The sequence below is a fragment of the Emys orbicularis genome, chromosome 6 (assembly GCF_028017835.1).
Source record: "Emys orbicularis isolate rEmyOrb1 chromosome 6, rEmyOrb1.hap1, whole genome shotgun sequence".
NCBI lineage: Eukaryota > Metazoa > Chordata > Testudines > Emydidae > Emys > Emys orbicularis.
The window spans coordinates 128,245,128-128,264,224 of NC_088688.1; the positions used below are offsets into that span (position 1 = coordinate 128,245,128).

Consider the following 19,097-nt stretch of genomic DNA (forward strand, 5'->3'; position numbering starts at 1 on the left):
TGTTCCTGGCTAGGCAACTCCATCACATCCTGGTAAATAATGACCATGCCTCATTTTACATACTTGTCAGCTCCTGTCTGGATTACAGCAATGCAATATACCTGGCCATGAAGCTATCACCCCATATTAAACTCCAGCTTATAGAGAACATTGCTATACACCTCCTCAGCAACGCTGGCTATTGCAAGCACATCAGGCCTGTCCCCTGTGCTCTCCCCTGGCTTTCTAAGGAATAATCAAATTCAAGGTATTGGGCCTCATTTTCAAGGAGGTAAACTGTCTTGAGCCAGTACATTGACCCATGCCCAAATAAATCTGTTAGTCTTTAAGGTGCCATCGGACTCCTAGTTGTTTTTGTGGATACAGACTAACACAGCTACCTCCTGATACTTGGTACATTTTAAATGATTGCCCAAAGTTCTGCCCTGAAGACCATGGGCAACAACTCTGGCACAATCAACCTTTTTACCTTAACGGTAGAGCTCATCTGTGCAGGAGACAGAGCTTTCTCTGAGACTGTGGAATAAACTCCCACAGTAACTAGCAACCACTGCAAACCTCACCACCTTCCACTCCAAGTGCAAGGTGCTCTTCTTGGATCTGCCTTCTAATACTCACAAGTAGCCTCTTCGCCAGGTTACAGCTCCCCCAGAACCTTCTCCTTAGGTTCTGGTTGCACTTTTCCTCGCACCACCTGATTTACCCACACCCCATCTATGGCCCCATGAAGTCGCCATCCGCCATACCAGGAGGGGGATGCTGGATGGGGAGGTGCTTTGCGACGGTGGGGCCTATTTCCACTCCTCTCTTAGATCATGTATCCAAACAGAGTTCCTCTGGGCCGGGTCCGGTGGCTCCTTGGATACTTCCGAGGAGCAGTGGGCGCTGTCCGTGGTTCTCTGTTCAGTGTCCCTTTCTGGCTCCCTGCTTTTGACCCTGTAACCCACACTCCTGTTCCTGCTTTGTCATTTATTATCCCCCGACTTTATTTGAACCCTGGTTTTAGTGCCTCCTCCCCTTAGGCTGGGGGAAGAGCCTTCTGATGGGGCTGCCTACTCCTGGGACTTCAATAGGTGCTAGTTCCCAGCACTCTGTTACAGCCTCCCCCTGCAAAATTTCAAGCTCTGTTGCAAAGTCTAGAGGTGCTAGACCTTCTCTGCAAAACCATTTTAAGAATCTTCTTACCATGGATAAAATGGCATAATTTTCTTTAACTTGCTTTGTGAAAATGGCTCAACCGGTTTAGTGGAAACCTGCCCCCCAAAATCGTTGGCCTGAAGGAGACACCTGGTGTATAAATCTTCAGCATAACTGGTTAACGTTTTGATTACATTACAAGCAACTAAAACGGAACCTTATACTGTAAAGTGTTGGGCAAATTTAACTATAGGAGCTGCTACTAGCACTGTCTATAATATTCCCGTTATCTACATAGGGACCAGTGAGAAAAGACTTACTGTAGCAAAACTGAGCAGCTATGCTTTTATATACTTGGCCTCTATCAAAACTGGCATTTTCTGAAAAGAAATACTTAAGCTTTTTATATAAAACCACATACAGTAAACATAATGGCTTTTAACCTTTCTTATGTATAAAAAATACTAAACTATAATCACAAATCAGACTAGGAGCAAATTATAGCCTAGGCATTTTATTTTGGGACTTCACCCTGTGGGCAGGTGTACTCTGGCAAGTAACAGGAGAAAATTCTATAGTTAAAAAAACACCTCTTTTTAATAAAAATATCTCCCTGTCTACAAGACAGTGGGATATATCCAGGAATAAGCAGTGGAGCTAGAAATCAGGTATTTCAGCCAGGGGACTGAGATTGGTGTTTTCAAAACCACATGCTTCTTGCTGGGTAGTGGGAGGTCCTTGAAGCAGAAGGGCACAATTTCTTTTCTTATTTGGTTTGTCCGGGTTAGGGAGAAAATGATTGAAACAGAAGTGTCAGCCAAGCAAAGTAAGTGCCTTCCCCTATGTTGTCAAATCTGTTCTGGGAATAAGGGACCTGTCTGGCCTCCAAAGGGAGAGGCTTTCTATATGTAGAACCAGGATACCAAGATTAAAAACAGTTAGAACCTGTTCTGTTTGCTCTGGTGACTCATGCTTTTAGCGTGAGTCAGAAGAGCAACAAAAATCCAAACCCCAGGGACGGGTTTGTCTTCCTTCTGAACTGTACTTCTGAAGTGTGGTCGGTTGGGCTTACAATTCTGTGCTGCCAATATGCATGCTACTGTTGTAGCAGTAACTTTTTAATTATATGCTGAGAAATGAGGTAAAATTTAATATTTCACAGCTAGTTCATGCTGAGAACTACCTCTTACTATTTTTGCATTTGCATTGTTAAACAAATCAGTATGGTATCCTTTTGAAAACAATTATGGGGGAGGTCTAAACTATACATCTTCAGTATATAGAGAGTTAAGATTTCACTTGCTTGCTAATAATCCCTTGGATAACATTTCACCACGACCTCAACCTTTGAAGGGGAAATCTTCTCTAGTCATTTGGACTGCTCTGGGGATACCTCAGGTTTCCCATCACATGGTGATGGCTATAGACATTGATGTGGCTGCTGTATCAGAGGTGTTCAGGGCTCTCTGGGGGAAATTCTGGCTACTAATTGTCCCTCCGGAACGGTAGATTGCAAGTCAGCTCACTTCCGGAGAGCTTGTCAATGAATTGTGATACTGTATCTCAGCTGTCATACTTAGCAAATAGGGCTTGCTATTTGCAGTTGTACGAATGCCCAGGAGTTGGCTTTTCTGCCTAAGTCAGATCAATCTTCTAAACTAATTATAGGAATAACTAATAACTAATTACAATAATTATAACATCTACAAAATTGATGTGATGCAAGGGCATTTCAGGGTAACAAGTGGATGCTGCCAAGTTCTGACCTCCTGCCTTGGGCAAGCAGAGGGAATGGAGAGGTGCTTGAGGCCATTCTGCCCTCATGGTGGAAGGCATGAGATGTGGGGCTCCAATGCACATGGGTGGAGAAAAGACTGCAATCTTTGCATGCGTGAGGTGTATGTGCATTATCAGTGGGATCCCCATGGATAAAGACACAAAGAAGGACCCAGGTATTCCCACAGTAGTGGTGCAGCACGGCAGTAACTTTGAACAGCTGATACTAGCTAGAGCTAAGAAGTAAACAAGGCAATTGTTGCTTAATGAGTTCTGTCACTGCTGAGCAATGTTAAGCATGTCTGCTTCCTGCTGCTATTTATGCATACGGCTCCAACCCACGCCATCCCAGTCATCGGGCCTTTTCCTCCTACTCATCCATACTGCAGCCTGATTCTACACCTGTCTGCTGCACCATTCCCCCAGCCCCATGCAATGCATTCCCCTCAGGGGTAGCACCACACACTCCTGCTATGTCTTGGGCTACGGGACTTTCAGGGGGACTGTGGTCATTTGAGCGCCTTGCTCAACCCTTTCTTTACCGCATGCTTCTTTAGGTGACTGGTGCTAGAGCTACTCAAAAGTATCCCACTGGCCTAGTTTTCTGTCAGAAAATATTGATTTGATACAACTGAAAAGGGCTGGGCTGGGCCGGGCCAACACATCACTTCCATCTGATGGAAAACCAGCTGGTGAGTCTGCCTTGCTCACTGCCAGATCTGGCTCCCTGACTGCCATGGAATTCTTAAAAATGTCCCTCCTGTGGAAAATTCCACACACCTGACTTGGCATTCCAATTGGGAACCCTTTTTTGGGGGGCGGGGGGGAGGGGATGTGAACTTTTCTGTGGGATGGTGTCACACTGTCTGGAGCAAGTCAAAAACCTCAAACTGTTGTGTTTTCTATATCAACCCAGTAACAAATGTGAACTCCTAAAGCACTATAACAGTCTTATCACGGAGTCTCAGACAGTCCGTTGGGCATTCTCTATCTTGCCACCCAGGCATGCTGGACTTTGTGATAGATGGTTGCTTATGCCACAAATCACATCAATGTTCTACACCTGAGGGCATTCTCTGCCAAAAAATTAAAAATTCTGCAAGTTTTATTTGTCAATAAATAAATGCAGAGGCTTCAGCATGGCAGGGGAGAGCACAGGCCACTGGCTGCACAAAGGTGGGAGATCACCCTGCAGCCCCCCCCAACCCCTGGGACAGAGACTCAGTGGTGAGGTTGCACCAGACCCTGACACAGCACAAGGCCTGGGCCGGCCCCAGAAACACCCTGGGGCCCTGCCCCTCTGTGCCAGGAGCACCAGCTGTGGGGCAGGCAGGCTCAAAGTGTGGAGGGGCTCAGTGTGGGGTGATCCAGGTGTGGGGGTGACAGGATTCTGTGTGGGATGATCTGGGTGCAGCCAGCTCAGTGGGGGAGGTCTAGGTGTGGGGGGCTCTGGATGCAGAGATGCTCATTGGGAGGGTTCCAGGTGCAATGGGATTCTGCAGGGGCTTCCAGGTGAAGGTGGTTGGGGCTCAGCAGAGGGGTTTGGGGTGGGGGGTCACAACAGGGGCGTCTGGGTGCTGGGGAAGTGGGGCTTGGTGAGGTGGGGGTCTGGGTGCAGCTAGTTGGGGTCAGGGGTATGGGGGTTTGGATTTGGGAGCTCAGGGTGGTGGGGTTCATCATGGTTGGGGTTTGAGTGCAGGGAGCTCAGTGGGGGGTGGCCTGGGTGCAGAGGTGGGGGTCCGGAAGCAGGGAGTCTGGGTGCAGGGGGCTCCAGATGCAGGGGTTGAGGTTCAGTGGGGTGGGGTTTGGGTATGGAGGACTAGGAGGGTTCTGGGCATACAGGGTGAGGCTTGGCAGGGGTATCTGGGTATGGGAGGTCCGGCTGCACAGGGATTGGTTGGATGGGGGAGCAGCTCCCCGTACAGTGACCCTTCTCCCCTCTGCTGAGGAGTGATGGGGGTAGGAAGCAGGGGAAGGTGCTGAGCTGCCTGCAGCTGGGGGAGGTTTCTGGGGGTGGATCTGACACACCCCCAGCCACTCCTTGCAGGGGAGGAGGAAGTCCAGTCCTCTCCTGCCTCCCGCCCAGCCAGGCCTAGCAACTGATTCCAGCTCAGGGGAGGAGCCACTGGCTGGGGTGTCCCCAGCCCTGCAGTGATTTACCTCTCTGCCAGCTGCTCCAGTGCCTGAAACAATGTACCTGCGCAGCTAGGGAGTGGTACATGACTGCTCTTGCAGCTTCCCTGTCAGAAAGTCATTTTTCTGTGGGGAAGCAAAGTAATCTGCAGGGGACATGAATCTGCGCAGAATTCCCCCAGGAGTGATGTTCAGGTTACTCCCAGTCCCAAAGGGCCAGTCACTTACTCCAGGTCAACTGTATTTCGATCTCAAACCAAAGACAAAGCTTGTAACCAATCCTGTAACACAGTAACTGAAGGTTTATTAACGAGGAAAAAGAGATATTTACAAAGTTAAAGAGGTAAATATACACACACAAATGAGGTACAATCTTCAGTTCAAAAGGTAACAGAAGCTCATATAAGAAACAAGCTTTTATGTTTTTTAGGGCTAACCCAATCCAAGTGGCATGGGGATCTCCTTGTGTTTAGAAATCTTTGCCTCTCAGAATCCAGACAGCATAAAGATACCAATTTCTCCTTAACAGGCATTTTTATTCCTTTCCCCCAGCATTCCAACTGTGACAGGATGAGGGCTTGGGTACCTACCCTCTTCAGGGGTGCAGGCAAAGCGATCAAAGTCTTTTGTCCACAATGGCTTGTTTGATGTCTGTAGACCTTCGTTTGTTGGGGAGGTGGTAACAGCTTTTGTGGTAAACTAGTATTTCACCTTTGGTAATGCTTCTCCCCTGACTGTGTGGGATTGACAGTTTTAGCAAATACTTTTATAGTGACAGAGCAAACATTTAAACATTACCTTATAACATGGGACTCAGATATAATAAGTAGGATTAATACATGCAGCATCCTATAAGCATTCCATAAAGTCTAACACATCCTAATAACTCTAATATCTATTTAAACGACACTAACATAAACTTAAGCCAGACTGGTTTCCAGCTATGCATTTGTCATTGTTCAGTAAGGCCTTGGCATGAGCTGGCAACTTGTCTGCCAGCGTCAAAGATACAAATTCTGGTTCTCCTACAGCTCTGAATGCGTTCCTTCCCCCGCTTCTGTCCTGAGATGACTGAGTCCCCTCCCACACACCCAGTGTGAACCCCCCGATGAGTGCACCCCCCCAGGTGAGTGCACCCACAGCTAAGGGGGTTCTGCACACACAACCCAAGGTGAGGGAGTCTCCTCCCATCCTTCAGGTGAGTTGATCCCCTCAGGAGTGGGTCACCCACAAACACACACCCGCTGTGCATGTGCCTCTCCCCACCGTGGGTTCCCCCAGCCCCCAGCCCCACCATGGGTTCGCCTCCCACTTCCCGATGTGTGTGCACCACATGCACACGTTCAGCCCGGGTGTGGGTCCCCCCACACCATGGGTCTTTCCCCCCCGCATATCCCCCCCACACCATGGGTCTTCTCCCCCCCCCCGCATATCCCCCCACACCATGGGTCTTCTCCCTCCCCCTGCACCTGCACATCCCCCCGCACACGCACATCCCCCCACACCATGGGTCTTCTCCCCCCCCCCGCACACGCACATCCCCCCACACCATGGGACTTCTCCCCCCTCCACATCTGCACATCAGCCCACACCATGGGTCTTCTAACCCCCCGCACATCCCCCCCACACCATGGGTCTTCTCCACCCCCGCACCCGCACATCCTCCCCCCCACCATGGGTCTTCTCCCCCCCGCACCCGCACATCCCCCCACACCATGGGTCTTCTAACCCCCCCGCACATCCCCCCACACCATGGGTCTTCTCCCCCCCCGCACCCGCACATACCCCCCCATGGGTCTTCTCCGCACCCGCACATCCCCCCACACCATGGGTCTTCTCCCCCCCCGCACCCGCACATACCCCCCCATGGGTCTTCTCCGCACCCGCACATCCCCCCCATGGGCCTTCTCCCCCCCCCCGCACATCCCCCCCCATGGGTCCTCTCCCCGCACCCGCACATCCCCCCCCATGGGTCTTCTCCCCCCCCCCGCACCCGCACATCCCCCCCATGGGTCTTCTCCGCACCCGCACATCCTCCCCATGGGCCTTCTCCCCCCCCGCACATCCCCCACACCATGGATCTTCTCCCCCCCCCGCAGAACTCCCCCCATGGGTCTTCTCCCAACCCCCCCGCACCCGCACAACTCCCCCCACACCATGGGTCTCCTTTCCCTCCCCCAGTGTGCACATGCCTCCGGCGTGCCCCCCCGGAGGGGATTGCCCGGGAGCGGTGCCTGGGCTGGGAGGCAGTGGCAGGTAACGAGGCAGGCTCCCGGCGGGTGGGGCAGGCCCCGTAGACCGGGCAGAGTTCGCCCCCTGCCTCGCCCCCTCCCCCGCCGCGAGACATTCGGGGGCGGGGGCGAGGGGATGGGGGCGTGGCTCCGCCAAAGGGGCGTGGCTAGGGTGGCCGCAGCCGGGCGGGCACAATGGAGGCGGTGCGGTGAGGTCATACACGACGCAACATTCGCGGAAGCGGCCCCGGCGGGGTACGGTGGCCGGCGGGGCAGGTCCGGGTGTTGTCGTTTCGCGGTAGCCGGAGCCGGCCCGGCTCCCCCATTAGCCCGGCGGGACCATGTCGCTGCTGCAGTCGGCCTGGGACTTCCTGGCGGGGCCCGGCTCCCTGGGGGCCGCCAGCCGCGACCACAACGACTTCGTGGGGCAGACGGTGGAGCTGGGGGACATGAAGCTGCGGATCAAGCGGGTCATCGCCGAAGGTGAGGGCGGGGGGCAGGGCCGCCCACCCGCCGCCGCCTCCCCCCCCTGGGCCGGGCCCTCCTGCGGGGCAGGTGCTGGCGGCCGGGGAAGGAGCCCGGCTGAGGGCCGGGCAGGGTCTGGGGCAGCGCCTGGCGGGGATTCCCCGCTCCTTTCCTGGCCGCGGGGAGCGAGGCGTCGCGAACGGGGCTGGGGCAGCCCGGGGCTGGGGTGCGAGCCTGCTCCCTCCGGGCCCCGGCTCGGAGCGGCGGATTGGGGCCGGGCGCCGCACCCCCGGGGCTGGGTCGGCTCCGCTGCATCCCCCCGCCCCTGCTCTCCCGGTCGGGGCCGGCCCCGTGTGCCGGGCGCTGCACATCCCCCCGCTCCTGCTCTCCCGGTCGGGGCCGGCCCCGTGTGCCCGGCGCTGCACATCCCCCCGCTCCTGCTCTCCCGGTCCGGGCCGGCCCCGTGTGCCGGGCGCTGCACATCCTCCCGGTCGGGTTCGGCTGGGTTAGTCTTATGGAGGAGCAAACTGCGAGATAAGTGATCCTCTCTATACACAGCATTGCTAGAGACTGCGCTGAACCCCTCACAAGTCCGAGCAAGGTGATCGAGCCGTGACTCACCCTCACAAATAACCCATCTTTCCCCTTCTTCTGCGCTGCTTCCCCCGTCCCTTCCTCTTCCAGAATGAAGGCTGGCTCCGTTTCCAAGTTTTGCCTTTGGCATATTGCTGTTAATACTTTCTCTTTCCGACCCCCCCACATCAGCAGGGGCGGGGATATACCCTTAAATGTGTGGGTCCGGGGTGAAATGTGGAGTTATCTTGTTTTCTGATCTGAAGCCCTGGTGTGGGCCGTTAACTGATTGCTAGTGGTCTGCAGAATTATCTGGTCACAAGATGCTAGCTTCCTTTACTTCCATATAATTGCTAAAATATGTTAAATGTTTCTCTGACATTTCATTTCTATAAAAATATTTGCTGTTGTGGTAGCAGGGATGTTATGTCCTTGCAAATGGGATGAGAGGTGGTCTGCAGGATCTTGAGAGAGACAGATCTAATAGGAGGAATATATGTAAAGAAGTGGTTCACAATATGAAAACGTTTGAGACCCTGACTTGGAGAAATGAGTGTTGCTTTCAGTGCAAACTATTTTAGCTGCTTGAAACTATATCTAATCTGCAAGTGTGTATCTTAACTTCTTTTTTACACTTTAGAAGTATTCTAAAATATTTATTAAATCTAGTGGCATAATCAGGAATGGAAAGAAATATTCATACTTCCACATCTAACAAAAAACGGCACCAAGGCTATAAGCTAGACTGTTCTATACCTTATTACTTGTTAAGCTGTTCAGTGCAAAAAAAGTATACTATTGTAACTATTTTAAACATTCAAGTCAAGATATATGATTTGGTTCTAGGAGTTTAACTTGTCTACAGTGCACACATAGTACTCATCATTGCTGATGCATATATCTGTGCAGTTTTCATTGGAGTCAGTGGAAATTGTATGTGCGTATTTGAGGCTGAAATGTACCTGTTTTTTTATTATTATTTTTTTTACATTTAGCACTATCTATAATGTTCCATATATGTGGTGTGGAGGAGTTAAGATATCTCAGAGAACGTTCTGAAGGATAAAAATTGTAACGTTAACATCATATTTTTTTCTGTTGGAAGAAAAGAGTAAAATGCGAATCTGTCTTCTAACTTCATGATCTATTTTTAAATCTGCTCGGTGAGTTGATGCAGGTTGCTGCTGCTGATAAAGTGTATTGCAGGAGTGCCCAGAAGCCCCATGTGAGGCAAGACCTTTTTCACAGTGAAAAAGTGCCTAAATGATAGGTTTGCACTGTTCTAATTGTCATGGATCTTTGTAGTAAAACGTTGCAGCTTTCCAAGGTGACTGTTTTAGTTGTGTGTGCGAGTGTATATATAGAATAATTTCCTGTAGCTGAAAGTGGTCTTCCTCCACCACCTTATTACTCAAATTGGCAAATTCGATCTTCTTCTAATTTTCAGATCACTTTTGGCCTTAGCCTAAACATGGAAAATACAGTGGAAAAGTAGAATTTTTGAGGTAGTGATGACGCGCATCTGAAAACCGGGCTAAAGTGTAAGCTCCAATTCAACCTTTTACTTTGCTGCTTCTTGTCAAACAGTGTTGTCATGATTATTTGTCAGAGTGCAACATAAATACATTCAGTGAGCCCTCACTGAACATCAAACTATCAAGTTGTTATGGCTGGTATGTATACTTTTAATTGGGGATAAACTCATTAGTTTGCAGAGAACAGTACAGGAGAATTACAGGAAGAAAGACACTTGCAAGAGAACATAAGAATGGCCATACAGGGTCAAACCAAAGGTCCATGTAGCCCAGTATCCTGTCTTCCAACAGTGGCCAATGCCAGGTGCTTCTGAGGGAATGAACCGAACAGGTAATCATCAACGGATCCATCCCCTGTTGCCCATTTCCCAGCTTCTGACAAACAGAGGCTAGAGACACCATCCTTGCCCATCCTGGCAAATAGCCATTGATGGACCTATCCTCCTTGAACTTACCTAGTTCTTTTTTGAACCCTGTTCTAGTTGTGGTCTTCACAACATCCTCTGGCAAAGAGTTCCACAGGTTGACTCTGCGTTGTGTGAAGAAATACTTCCTTATGTTTGTTTTAAACCTGCTGCCTAGTAATTTTATTTGGTGACCCCTAGTTCTTGTTTTATGAGAAGTAGTAAACAACACTTCCTTATCTACTTTCTTTACCCCAGTCATGATTTTATAGACACCAATCATATCTCCCCTTAGCCGTCTCTTTTCCAAGCTGAAAAGTCCCAGTCTTATCAATCTCTCCTCATACGGAAGCCATTCCATACCACTAATCATTTTTGTTGCCCTTTTCTGAACCTTTTCCAATTCCAATATATCTTTTTTGAGATGGGGTGACCACATCTGCACACAATATTCAACATGTGGGCGTACCATGGATTTATATAGAGGCAATATGATATTTTCTGTCTTCTTATCTACCCTTTTCCTAAGGATTCCCAACATTCTGTTTGCTTTTTTGACTGCCGCTGCACATTGAGTGGATATTTTCAGAGAACTATCCACAATGACTCCAAGATCTCTCTCTTGAGTGGTAACAGCTAATTTAGACCCCATCATTTTATATGTATAGTTTTTAAGGCTAGACCTGCCTTAAGTGGGCTTCAAAAAGAGGTCTGCTTCTTAGTTACTTTTAATTCCAAAATTATTTTAGGAAACTCTTACTTCGTCTTTTCTAAACTTGTCCAAGAGCCAACTGGCCGCCAAAACATCCCAGAAGACATTTGCCCTTTCTTTGCAGAGCCAACGGATTTCTGCTGCGTAAAGTATTGTTGTTGGAATATACTCTCTTGTAAATGCTTTGATGGTTGTAAGCATTTTCCTGCTCCTGCTGTTACCACACTTAAATCAGGAATTATTTTCTGTCCTTTGAACTTTCCCCTGTTTCATTGCCTAAATCAGGATTGATCTCAGCTCTGAGATTGTGTTTAAGAGGCCTCCTGGTAAGAACAAACATAACTGTGGTCAATTAGCTTTTTATTCAGTGCTTACAAATAAGGTTCCTGACTTTTTTTTTTTTTAATTTTAACCAAGTCAACTTATCTTGTACTATTTCCTATTAAGACTCCTAACATCTAAGTGCCCCCGCCTGCATTTGATTTTTAAGTCACCGATCACCAGGCTAACTTTTTTCAGTGGCAGTTAGATTGGGTACTTTTTTGTTAGAGTTTATGGTTCCCTCTGTTTGCATTAAGTAGGAATTGAGATCACTAAGTACCTTGTAGAAAGGGCTGAGAACCCTTGAATGATTGGGCCCAGTATTTTTCATTTTGCCATTTGGATAGCTTACTTTAAATGATGATGATTTTGAGCATAAATATGAGACTTCACTTGAGTGTATGGATTCTGTAGCAATTCCTTAGCTTATCCTCCAGATCCTGAAGCTGACCACTTCATTGACATTGATTCTACCAAGAAAGACAAGTTTCAGGTTCATTTGAAAAACTATTAAATTAACCTATATGTTTCATTGTTATTATTTATTTATTATGGACCAGGACACCATTGTGTTAGGTGCTATACAAATGCAGAACAAAAAACAAACCAAAAAAGCCCCAGTCCCTGCTCCAAAGCTCTTACTGTCTAAGTATAAGGCAAAAGACAACAGATTGATACAGACAGATGGGGGAGTTCAAAGAAACAGTGAGACAGTAAAAACTGTTTCCTGGAAGAAGTCAGTACACTTTTTCTACAGAAACAGCTCTGTGAATTCAGTCTTCATAAGTACTAGATACTAAATTGTTCAGAGCATGAACAACGATGAATAAACCTTTACTAATTATTTTCAGAATTTCTTCCACTGGTGCTGGCAACATTGAGCGTGAGAAATTATGAAAATCCATAAATGTACACAAGACATAAGCGATTCAGGTACCACTTATCTCTGAGCCGTGCAACTGCCCTGGATCTTTTTGCTGGAGAGCAGACTGCTGCCCTTGTGAGGAGTCCCACTGATGCTGATGGGGCTTGGAGTGGATGCAGCTAATCCACAAATACTTGCACGTGGGAGGATGGGGGCCTTCTTTCTGTATTTAAAATGCTCTTTCTCTTTGCCCTGTTTCCTTGCGAACAAACTACACAATGAGAAAGGGAAATTAACTACCCAGGGCAAAAAGTGATACTCATTAGATAAAGTGCTTTCAAATCCCAAAAAGACACTGAGAAAATTAGAGCTATTTTCCAAATATTACAGTAAATGTAGGTGGTGGTGATGGTAAAATGTGGTGATGATTATGGTTAATTGCAGTAGTGGCCAGAGATCTCAGGAGGTCAGGGTACCATTTGCTATGCACTGTCCAAACAGAGTAAATGGCAGTTTCTGCTACTCTTAACAGGATATTCAAAAACAAACAAAAAAAGGCAATAATGTGATGTTTTTAGTGTTTCTTTAACTGTATCCTAAAAGATTTATGGACTGCATAGTTGTTAAAGTATTAGTAACACCCTCTTCTTGAATGTATTCAGTAGTATATTTGTGTGACAGCGGCTGACTTGCCTCCTTGTCAGAAAAACATTACAACAATTCAACTGTTCATCAATGATTTCAGGTCTTGTGTTGACAAAATGGAACTATAACAATACACTAGCAAGAGAATAAACACATGAGCCATGCGAGCTAAAAGCTGACAGTTCTCAACTGTTCTTTAGAGGTGAAAGACTAGAATAGGACAAATGTCTCTTCTGTTGACATTTTTTGCAGATTCTTAATTTGTTAGATTGCTAAGCAAAATACCCTTAGAAGGAATTTTTTATAGACCGAAAAATTACAGTTGGCAGGTTCATGATGTGTTTAACTACGGTCGGAAGCTATTGGGGTAGTCTGAAAATATTTTGTTGCTGGTAGGTGAGATTTTGAATAAATTACTTGACAATTATTTCTGAGTATTTAATTTTGAGATTAACCAATATGTAATTAGCTGCTTTAACCGAAAAGGCTACTTCTAAACCCCTTTTGAGCCAGATACGTACGTTTGCACAGCACCTAGCACAATGGGGTTCTGGTCTGAGTGGGCCTCCTAGGTGCTACAATAATACAAATTTTCCACTCCATGCAGCTGATGAAGTGGGTTCTAGCCCAGGAAAGCTTAGGCCCAAATAAATTTGTTAGTCTGTAAGGTGCCACAAGGTTGTTTTTAGTAATGCAAATTAATTTCAAATATTGCTATTTGTATGCCAGAATTACTGTTTTATTAAAACTGTTTTCGATCATAGGCAAATGGCCAATTGAGCAGTACTTGCATCATTTGGAATGTTAAAGTTAAAATTGGCTCCACTGTTAATTATATATATATATAAAAAAAAGTCTGGGAAGTACAGACTTTAAGCTTTAAAGCTTCTATGTGAAATGGAACAATGGTATTTTCAGTGCAGGTTCACCTTCCATGAATTCTGTGACTGTTTTGTCTCAGGGAAAATGCTTGTATGGCAGCAAGGATACTCCTACTTTGTGTTAAATAGTCTTGCAAGATGATATCAGATTGTGTATACCTCTCTTCATGGCCTGCTCATAGTGTACACTGCTCATGTGCTGGTGACTGTTAAAAGGAGTAATGTAACCTGGAAGGTCTAGATTCCCTCCAGATCCACAATATATAAAACAAATGCTCCTCATTAATTGTGGACCTGGTGATAACTAGGGTGCTGTGGTCTTTTGCCTAATAGTTTATCGTCTAGATTTTAACTTTAATGTGGCTTGTTTTGGGGACAGCCTTATTGAGAGAGAGCTTCGTGGTGACTATACTCATAGTGAAGGGCATGTGGACAGCTTGTTCTGTAACGACCACATGATCTTTGGGTGCCTGACATATCTGGTCTGGAGGCTTACTCCTGTGAAACCCTGTTACTTGCTTTGCTTTTCTAGCTCCATTCAGTGTGTGGGTAGCAGAGAGAAATAAGCTAGAGCCCTGGTCTCTGTAGTACTGTTAGGTGGAGTATTAAAAGGAGTGGAGCAGAGACCCGGCAGGGAAATAAATATATCTGGACAGAGCTCACTAGGCTGAGGGGAAACAGGAAATCTGTGGGACCTTTGATTGTTTTTTCTTTCTTTTTTTTCCCCTTAGTGGCAATACAATACTGCAGGAGTGGGAGGGTAACAAAGAATAAAGGCATTTTTATGGTAGTGGAATTTGAGGCCCTGCCTTCATGAACATCTGAAAGGATTAGTACTAGTCTAGAAAACCGTTTATAAACAGGATTGTTTAGTTACATTTTTTATTGTTAAGAAATGTACCATTCACCATTTTCTATTTATTAAGTGATTAATTTTTTTACTTGCAGTTTGTATCAAGATCTAGCTGGATTGAAATTTGAAATTCAATTTAAAACACACAAATGGCATTTTAAATAAAACTGCCTTAAATGTGTTGGATACATAAACTTTCTTCCTTATCAAAACATGTATTGCCTTTAAAACTAACTGATTTTTTTTTTTTTTTTTTTAAACAAAGAAATTATTACTTGTAGTAAATGAATTTAACTGTTTCCTTTGGTCACTGCAGCCTTCAAGACTTTAGAGCTAGTAGATCTTGTTTTCTCACACCTAGTTTTACTCATAGATTGGAAGAGTAAAACAAGCCTTCCTGATTTTTTCCCAGTTGGTTTCTTAACTTTGGATGAAGTAGTCATTGAATTTAAGTAGTTGAATGAAATGAAATTAAGAAAATATTTTCTCGGCACCTGTTGAAGAAGCTTCTGCTGTTGTTTGGCATGTCATCAAACTCGGGCTCCAAGTGCTTCGCCAGTGACTTCTACCAGTTCAGTGTTTTGACTTTCTTTTAAAACTTGGCAGCGAACATGTACGGCTTAATAATATTTTTTGTCTAATTTAAATAATTTTAATAAATTGTCATGGGGCCTTAATATAGGCTGTCACTCTAAAATTTAATTTGATTTATTTTTAAATAAAATAAACCTGTATTTAAATTAAAAAATCATTTTCAGTAAAAAAAAATCTAGTGTTTAAAAATATGTTTAAAAATCAGTTTTTATACATCCTGTTGTAAGATACTTCATATGAAAAAAACACAACAAATACTGCATCACAAATAGAAAGTATTGAGTAGGTATTTGCAAATCAAATTGGCACATCAGTTGTCTGAAATAGTTTGCAGAGTAATCTACAAGTGAGTCAGTGGATCTACAAAAAGTTAATTTGCCAGCAAGGAGTTCAGAAGGGTTCAGTTGCTTAGCACTTGTCTACTCTTGAAATGCTTCAGCTACACTACTGTGGCACTCTAGCGAAAATGCTAGTACGCTGAAGGGAGAGCATCTCCCGTCGGCATAGCTATTCCACCTCCACAAGAGGCGGTAGTTATGTCGACGGGAAAAGCCCTCCTGTCAACATAGCATTGTCTACACCGGGGGTTAGGTCAGTATAACTGTGTTGCTCAGGGGTGTGGATTTTTCACCCCCCTGAGCGATGTAGTTATACCATTGTATGTTTGTAGTGTAGACCGGGCCTTACAATGCATAACATTTCACTAAAATTCCCAGAAAATGCATTCTGTATTTGGAAGGTGTGTGAATTTGAAGGGGATATGCTATATTAGTCATGCATAAAAAAGATTGAATTCCAACTTTAAGTGCAGATTAGTCATCCAACCTATTTCTTGCGTTAGTTGGATGTCTGCTAAAATGATCCTCAGTGAGGCGGCTGATGATGTTGACACTAAATGGTCATTTTTAGGGTTGCGTTCTCAACTCTGAGGTCGAGCAGTTGATCCATATGAATGACCATTTCGGGCTCTCTGCAGCTCAGGAACAATGTCGTCACTGGGTTAAACTTATGTGTTTAAGATATTTTGTTCCCAAATAGGAAGTTTAGAAATGGACTTCAAGTTCTTGCATCATTGAGCAGCTCTTGTGTGATGATGACCTTCAGTTCATAGATAAACTGTTACAGGAAAACACATTAATAAACTTAAAATAGCCTACAACGTGGTGTTCGATTTGTAAACCAGCAGACTGACTTGTTAACGCTCATAACTTTGTTTTGTACCAAGGTGTTGTTCACGCTAGGGAATTTCATAAAAAGATTCTTACTGGTGCATCTCCACCAGTGGTAGCAGTAGTGGGAGTGCTGGTGTAAATTAAGTTCTGGAGGCAGGTGGTGATTTTTAATCTCACTTTGTCTAACCTCATGCAAGGAGTTGAAAAACACCAGTGTTCACAGAAGCCTTCTTTATGCTTGTATCACTGTTGCTAACCTAGACCAGGGCACAGATTAGGTTGGGGAGAACTTGTTATAGTCATACAGAATGTTGAATTGCTTTATTTGCAAATCTCAGTGCAATTTTCACTTTGGGGAGGAGGTATTCTGCTACCTCCATTTTATAATGCATACACGAAAAGAAATTCCAAACAACTTAAAGAATATTTGCAGTGCCTTAGTTTTAAGAAGTAATTGCAGACATCAGTGTTTAAAACTTAATTGTACAGCTTGCATGGGGAAGGTCCTTTATTTGGGATATCCTGGCTGGTTGCTGTAGTTCTTTAGTTGGAAGAATTATGAAATCTGGAGAGGAGTTGGGTAGTGAAAACGCAGTAAATTTAAAGCACACTGTCGGCCCAACATTTTAGAGTGTGTGTGTGTGTGTGTGTGTGTGTGTGTGTGTGTAATATTTTTACACAGGTTCTTAAAATGTTTTTCCATCTTAAAAAGGCGTGAGTAAGCCCATTCCATCTAGTTGGTTTTTAATGTTCTCTTGCAATGTTTGCATTCCAAACACAGAAAGAGAAAGTGATCCTGACTAATAGGCTTTCTTGTTCAAGATTAACAAAAAAAGCAAAAGTTTGGGTTTTCTTAAAGTTTTAGTTTTTAAATCATGTAAAATATTAGCACCGTATGTAAGGGCAGTTTCACGAACACAGCTTTTAATCTGACGTGTCAGATTGCTTTGTTCTATAAAAACAATGGTTTTATATGTCAACTAATTGCTAAAATATGCTGTAAACATGAAATTCAGACAATTTTAGTGAAATAAATTAAAATATTTTTAGATGCAACTATCTTTGAATCCCCTGAAAACTTGGTAGTTTTTCATCCATATGTACGTGTTTTAAAAAATTCTCCTCTCCCATTGTGTGAGAGAAATACCATGGAAAACAAACTAAACACATGCGTCTGACGAAGTGGGTATTCACCCATGAAAGCTTATGCTCCAATACATCTGTTAGTCTTTAAGGTGCCACAGGACTCTTTGTTGCTTTAAACTAAACACAGAGTGCTCTCAAATGCACAGAACAAACAAGCTGGAACATACATTCTTTCTTTGATCTTTGATCAGTGATCTTAGGTGATGTAACGAGCACACGTTTTTCAGACAGAAGTAAGTTTGCGAAGTTCCTTCAGTGTCATATAGAATGAAAAGTAGAATCCCCATCAGAAGTGAAGAGTAATTTTAGTTTTCAGAACTGTCTACAGCACTTCTGCTGTGAGACAGCTAGCACTTCTGTGTGTGTTTATACACACAATAAATTACAGTAAGTTACTTTCAGTTTTGTTGTATTTTATAGGGGAATAGTTGGTGTTGGACACAGCGTTAGGTTAAGAGGGGAGGAGGGTTTTAAATGGGAGAGGATGAAGGTTAGAAGCAAAACTGGCAGGGAGCTTGAACTTGGGTTGCTGAAGGGGTGCAGTGGTAGAAGAAAGGGATAGAGAGAGACTCATAACTAGTTTAGCAAATGAGGAAAGTCCAGTTCCAGAACTGAAGGATGTCATGGAACTTTAAACGCTTCTTATAGCTGCGGTGTTTGTTCCCCATATAGAGATGAGATACAAGGCTGCTGAGCCTGGTGCCCTGGGCGGGTATGTCTGGTCTGGGACACAGGACTTGCAAGACCCTGGGTATGTCTACACTACAGGATTAATCCGAATTTACAGAATTCGAATTTTGGAAACAGATTGTATAAAGTCGAATGTATGCGGCCACACTAAGCACATTAATTCGGCGGTGTGCGTCCATGTACCGGGGCTAGTGTCGATTTCCGGAGCGTTGCACTGTGGGTAGTTATCCCATAGCTATCCCATAGTTCCCGCAGTCTCCCCCGCCCATTGGAATTCTGGGTTGAGATCCTAGATGGGGCAAAAAACATTGTCGCAGGTGGTTCGGGGTACAGCCTCACCCCTCCCTCCATGAAAGCAACGGCAGACAACCGTTTCGCGCCTTTTTTCCTGGGTGAACACAGCAGATGCCATACCACAGCGAGCATGGAGCCCGCTCAGCTCAAGACAGCAGTCATGAACATTGTAAACACCTCGCGCATTATCGTGCAGTTTATGCTGAACCAGGACCCGAAAAACGAGGCGAGGAGGCGGCGACGGCAGCGCGGCGACGAGAGTGATGAGGACATGGACATGGACACAGAATTCTCTCAAACCGCGGGTCCCGGTGCTTTGGAGATCATGTTGTTGATGGGGCAGGTTCTATCCGTGGAACGCTGATTCTGGGCCCAGGAAACAACCACAGACTGGTGGGACCACATAGTGTTGCAGGTGTGGGACGATTCCCAGTGGCTGCGAAACTTTCGAATGCGTAAGGGCACTTTCATGGAACTTTGTGACTTGCTTTCCCCTGCCCTGAAGCCCCAGAATACCAGGATGAGAGCAGCCCTCACAGTTGAGAAGCGAGTGGCGATAGCCCTGTGGAAGCTTGCAACGCCAGACAGCTACCGGTCAGTCGGGAATCAATTTGGAGTGGGCAAATCTACTGTGGGGGCTGCTGTCATGCAAGTAGCCAAAGCAATCATT

General features: G+C 45.6%; 1 protein-coding gene across 1 annotated transcript in view; it reads left to right on the plus strand.

The window, feature by feature from the left end:
* Nucleotides 1-7,618: 7,618 nt before the first annotated feature.
* GAK (cyclin G associated kinase) overlaps nucleotides 7,619-19,097 on the plus strand; it is a 116,258-nt gene continuing 104,779 nt past the window's right edge. The window contains exon 1 of the mRNA XM_065407060.1: nucleotides 7,619-7,760. Coding sequence (XP_065263132.1) covers nucleotides 7,619-7,760 — 142 coding nt within the window. The remainder of the gene's footprint in view (nucleotides 7,761-19,097) is intronic.